Source organism: Etheostoma spectabile, chromosome 13 (genome assembly GCF_008692095.1).
Source record: "Etheostoma spectabile isolate EspeVRDwgs_2016 chromosome 13, UIUC_Espe_1.0, whole genome shotgun sequence".
Taxonomy (NCBI): domain Eukaryota; kingdom Metazoa; phylum Chordata; class Actinopteri; order Perciformes; family Percidae; genus Etheostoma; species Etheostoma spectabile.
Genome location: NC_045745.1, coordinates 20,979,284 through 20,984,573, shown reverse-complemented (window position 1 = coordinate 20,984,573; position 5,290 = coordinate 20,979,284). Strand labels below are relative to the sequence as shown.

General features: G+C 39.3%; 2 protein-coding genes and 1 pseudogene across 2 annotated transcripts in view; 2 read left to right on the top strand and 1 right to left on the bottom strand.

Annotated features, from left to right (window-relative positions):
- Positions 1-190, bottom strand: part of LOC116700877 (TLC domain-containing protein 2-like) — an 894-nt pseudogene extending 704 nt beyond the window's left edge.
- The window catches only part of LOC116700115 (F-box only protein 40-like), a 6,411-nt gene extending 5,365 nt beyond the window's left edge, over positions 1-1,046 (top strand). The window contains 1 exon segment of the mRNA XM_032533006.1: positions 1-1,046. This exon segment is cut by the window's left edge and continues 1,759 nt beyond it. The gene's annotated coding sequence lies outside the window, so the exon portion shown is untranslated.
- A 131-nt stretch (positions 1,047-1,177) lies between these two features.
- Positions 1,178-5,290, top strand: part of aifm5 (apoptosis inducing factor mitochondria associated 5) — a 17,525-nt gene continuing 13,412 nt past the window's right edge. The window contains exons 1-3 of the mRNA XM_032533007.1: positions 1,178-2,017; positions 3,462-3,552; positions 3,810-3,919. Of these exons, the coding sequence (XP_032388898.1) occupies positions 1,999-2,017; positions 3,462-3,552; positions 3,810-3,919 (220 nt within the window). The 5' untranslated portion in view covers positions 1,178-1,998. The remainder of the gene's footprint in view (positions 2,018-3,461; positions 3,553-3,809; positions 3,920-5,290) is intronic.

The following is a 5,290-nucleotide window of genomic DNA, read 5'->3' as shown; positions in this document are numbered from 1 at the left end:
CACACACACACACACACACGTGCACACACGCACGCACGCACAAGAAGAAACTTCATCCACACTCTCACTTTTGTAAATTCATGCAGGTATTCATGAGGAGTTTCTAAAGTTAACTTTTAGTTCTGTAAAGGACAGTCTAAGATCAATATGTCTTAGTAAGCAATCAAACTCTTTTGATTTGAGGTGTCATCGTGATTAATTAAAAATCTAAATAAAATAGTGACACGTTGGAACGGATATCCTGAAAGGTATTCTTTTAATCTGACAACGATAAAGAGATATGTTTTACTACCTCCCCTGTTAATTACACACAGAGAGACTAATCAGCTCAGCTCTAAACAAACACACCCACACACAATGAAAACACTAAAACGTGTCTTATAAATTTCACAATGTTGTGACACTAAAGTCACACACACTGAGGTGAGCCCAGCTGGAGGTGAATGAGGTTGCAACCTCTGCTGCCTCAGAGATTAAACTGTCACACAGATCAAGGCTGAACACCATTGGAGGGCAAACAGCAGTAACGGATGACTGTGCTATTTCATTCGCTGACTTCATCATTATCACAACACACAGATATCTAAGGTCTGGACAATGTAAGAAGAACACATCACAAATACTTGGGAAGAAGTACTCACATCCTCGACCTATTAGTAAAAGTAGTAATACCATAATTGGAAAATACTCCTTAAGTCCTGGATTCCCAAATTTTAAGTAAAAGTACAGAAGAATTATCAGCAAAACATTAAAATTTTACATGATGGCTCGTTAGAGCTCAGCACAAATCATTTGAAAAAGGCCTTTGGCCATAACCCAAAACTAATATGTGTACTTGTATTCAGGGGACAACAAGGTAAACAGCCACAGGAAACACACAAGTGGAAGGTATAGCAATATAACAGTTAGACAAAACCCATATATGAATGTAAAAAATGAAAAAACGTCATTGCAAACTATTGAATTGTATGCTTGTAGTCTTGTAATTGATTGGAAATAATTGCAATAAAGTATAAGTATGCCAACTGAACATTGTGTCTTTTTTCCCTATAACTAATATATTATCAGTTCAGATGGCTCACACATTTGCATGTATTTACAATTTACACACCAGTTGCTGTCAAGAAAATGCAAAGGGGATCTGTGAAATAAAACAAGTGTTACTCAAGTGAGTACTTATATAAAGTAATTAAAATCAGCTACACCTTTACCAGCTGCAACAGGAAAGTGATGTACACATGAATGCATCTTAAGACAATGAGGCTATAATACATTCATATAATATACATTAGTCGGAAATAAGCAACTCTAAATAATTAGAAGCCTATACTTTTGGTACTTTATGTTTTGATGATAACACTTTTGCATGCGGGACTTGTAACAGAGTATTTCTTCACTGTTATGTTGCTTCTTTTACTAAAGCAAAAAATGTCATCCACCACCTCCCATTGATACTCTCATGTTTTCAGCATTTGATAAGTGGATTATTTGAATCCTTGAGCTTTGCAATAATGAATCTTGAAACGATTTGTGAACAGGCCACCTCCGGTTTTGTAGTTGTGCTTTGTTGCCTGTCCATTCAGTGTCGGATGCTGCTGCCTCGTCAGCCTTTCTCTATACTGCTGTTGTGAAACACAAAAGACCACCACCGCCTTTCTCTGGAACAATAACTGGGCTGAACATGAACACTTACATCACCGAAACTGTTCATTCACCGGAGTCCCAAATGTAACTTTTTGGTTGATTTTTGCTTGTCTTATCAAACCCCCCAGAAACATCCACTTTCTCCGCAGTCTTCCAGGATCAAGGGATGAGGGTTGGGGATGGACCAATTGCCGTGGAAACGGAGTATCCCACTATTGAGCTGATGAGCAGAAGACAAACTGGAAACACTGGACTGTTGTTTAAGACAAGCTTCTCTCAGCGGAGCATCTGACAAGTTTTGGATGTTCCTGAAGGTTTTGTGTATCTTTGAGGTGTTACAACTGAACCAGAGATATGTCTGGGACCAAACTAAGTAAGTAACCTGTCTGAATATTTATTGACAAAATAAGAGTCAGATTTTATCGATGTTTCACTGAATTTCACAGAAGTTTTGAGTGTTTCCTGAAATGGAAGTAATGATCTTGCCTAAATGGAGGAAAACTGCATTAAAAATGATTTATTTAGTGTGCTCCTTTATACTGATCTGAAATGTGTGTGCATACCTTAGAGCTGTTGAAATCAATCAAATAATTGATGCATTGCAATGCGGACATGGATGATGCTGCATCGATGCAGTGGCTGACCATAATCGATTATAACGCAATGATGTTGCTCATTAATTTTCCAGCCCTGCATAAACATTAAAATGAAAACTAACATTCTCAGTAGCCTACGTGTTTCATTTAGACCTATGATAGACTCTAGTCCAGGGACCGGACCAATAGGCTACACTCAATTGTGCTCAATATTTATTTTATGTTAGGCAGCACGTTCTCAAATGCTTCTTTTTTTCTCTGGGCATATTAGCGCAGCAAAGTCTTCCAAACACTCTTTAATAAACTCCCCTTCAGAAAATGGCTTACTGCATAGTATATATAAAGTATATATCTCAATCATCAGTAAAGAGTTGGCAGAATTGGATGGGCAGTTCCAAGGGCCTGCAAGCATACAGTGCAGTACTGTCAATACTGTAAATAGTCTGACAGTAAAGGTGGTACACGGGACCACAGAAACAGTGTCTGATAAACAGTATTACATTTTTGAGGTAGTAGTACTTTTATGTTATGTCATATTGAACAAGTGATTTTTGTTAAATAAACAAATGACCTTAGGTTTATGTGTATTGTATCCAAGCAACTGAAACAAGTGTTAGAGTTTTGAAAACAATTTGCATTTTGATCATTGGTTGTGAGTTTTGTTTCTAGAGTTTTGAAAAATGACGTCAAGGTTTTGAAATTAGTGCCAAAATGATTGTAAAAAACTGTAATGTACAACAACATTTCTGTTTACATATTCTGTTATGTTTTGCACATTCAGTAAATGCCATGTGCTCAGTGCTGTAGTTTTATGTATCCAATTTATTTAGTATTAGGGTACTGCAGAATGTTTTTTTTTGCTTTTGAAGTGTGTGTGTGTGTGTGTGTGTGTGTGTGTGTGTGTGTGTGTGTGTGTGTGTGGGTGTGTCTTTAAGTATGTGTGTTGTGTGTGTGTTTGTTTATATCTCACTACTTTTGGATGAATACATAACCATATGAAGTAATATAAAAAACTGTATTATATTGAACTATACAGTATCTTAATGCAAGTCAAATATTCTATATGGCTTTAATGATGCATCGAGACATTGAATCAAATCGCTGACATGATCATCGTAATTATATTGGATCAGGAGATCAGTGATGATTCATACCTCTAGCATACGTGTGCGCTCATGTGTGCTCATATTCGTGCATGTGTGTGTGTGTGTGTGTGTTCAGCCCGTGAGGCGCTTCCGGAGTCTGATCCAGAGGACACATCAGAGGAGCTGACAGAGGTGGTGTGTCTGGAGTCAGACCTGCAGGATGGACAGTAAGGAGCAGGGGATGTGTTTATTCAAGTATTAGCACTTGTTACTGATAGAAGATGATTTATGCACCATTAATCAACAAGTCATGTAGCCACACAAACATATAACTAAGCCTGTCTCTCTAACAAACACATTTTTCCCTTCATTTGGGTATAAAACTTAATGCAGTATCTTTGTGTGTGTGTGTGTGTGTGTGTGTGTGTGTGTTTGTGTGTGTGTGTGTGTGTGTGTGTGTGTGTATGTGTGCGTGTTACCTCAGGATGATGGAGGTTGAAGTGGGACAGCACAGCGTGCTGTTGACACGTAGCAAGGGCCAATACAGTGCCATTGGTAACCAGTGTACACACTATGGAGCTCCACTCAGCAAAGGTAAAAAGTCATGAAGTGTGAGCTTGTGAACATAGAAAAGGATGAACACACCTTAATTTACTAACTGGAGGTGAAGTGTGTTTATTAGTGTGTAGTAGTAGGCTTAGTTTTATAGATGTTGTGTTTTCCTATTGTCCCTTAATTAGCTATTTTTCTGCGGAAGAAAATGATACAGCTGAACATTTGGGCTAACACAATGAGTCTATGAGGATGGGATGCTTTCACCTAATGGAAGTGGAGTACGGGCCAAACGTTTTGGACACACCTTCTCTTTCAATGCGTTTCCTTTATCTCCATGACTATTTACATTGTAGATTGTCACTGAAGGCATCAAAACTATGAATGAACACACACAAAATTATCTACTTAAGAAAAAAGTGTGAAATAACTGAATACATGTCTTATATTCTAGTTTCTTCAAAGTAGCCACCCTTTGCTCTGATTACTGCTTTGCATACTCTCGGCATTCTCTTGATGAGCTTCACCTGAAATGGTTTCCCAACAGTCTTGAAGGAGTTCCCAGAGATGCTTAGCACTTGTTGGCCCTTTTTCCTTCACTCTGCGGTCCAGCTCCCCCCAAACCATCTTGATTGCGTTCAGGTCCGGTGACTGTGGAGGCGCAGCACTCCATCACTCTCCTTCTTGGTCAAATAGCCCTTACACAGCCTGGAGGTGTGTTTGGGATCATTGTCCTGTTGAAAAATAAATGATGGTCCAACTAAATGCAAACCAGATGGGATATTGCATGTCACTGCAGGATGCTGTGGTAGCCATGCTGGTTCAGTATGCTTTCAATTTTGAGTAAATCCCCTACAGTGTCACCAGCAAAGCACCCCCACACCATCACACCTCCTCCTCCATGCTTCACAGTGGGAACCAGGCATGTAGAATCCATCCGGTCACCTTTTCTATGTCGCACAAAGACATGGCGGTTGGAACCAAAGATCTCAAACTGAGACTCATCAAGATTTCCACTGGTCTAATGTCCATTCCTTGTATTTCTTGGCCCAAACAAATCTCTTCTCCTTGTTGCCTCTCCTTAGCAGTGATTTCCCAGCTGCTATTCAATCATGAAGGCTGCTATTAACTTGCAATTTCTGAGGCTGGTGACTCAGATGAACTTATCCTCAGCAGCAGAGGTGACTCTTGGTCTTCCTTTCCTGGGGCGGTCCTCATGTAAGCCAGTTTTGTTGTAGCGCTTGATGGTTTTTGCAACTGCACTTGGGGACACATTCAAAGTTTTTCGCAATTTTCCGGACTGACTGACCTTCATTTCTTAAAGTAATGATGGCCACTTGTTTCTCTTTACTTAGTTGATTGGTTCTTTCCATGATATGAATTCTAACAGTTGTCCAATAGGGCTGTCGGCTG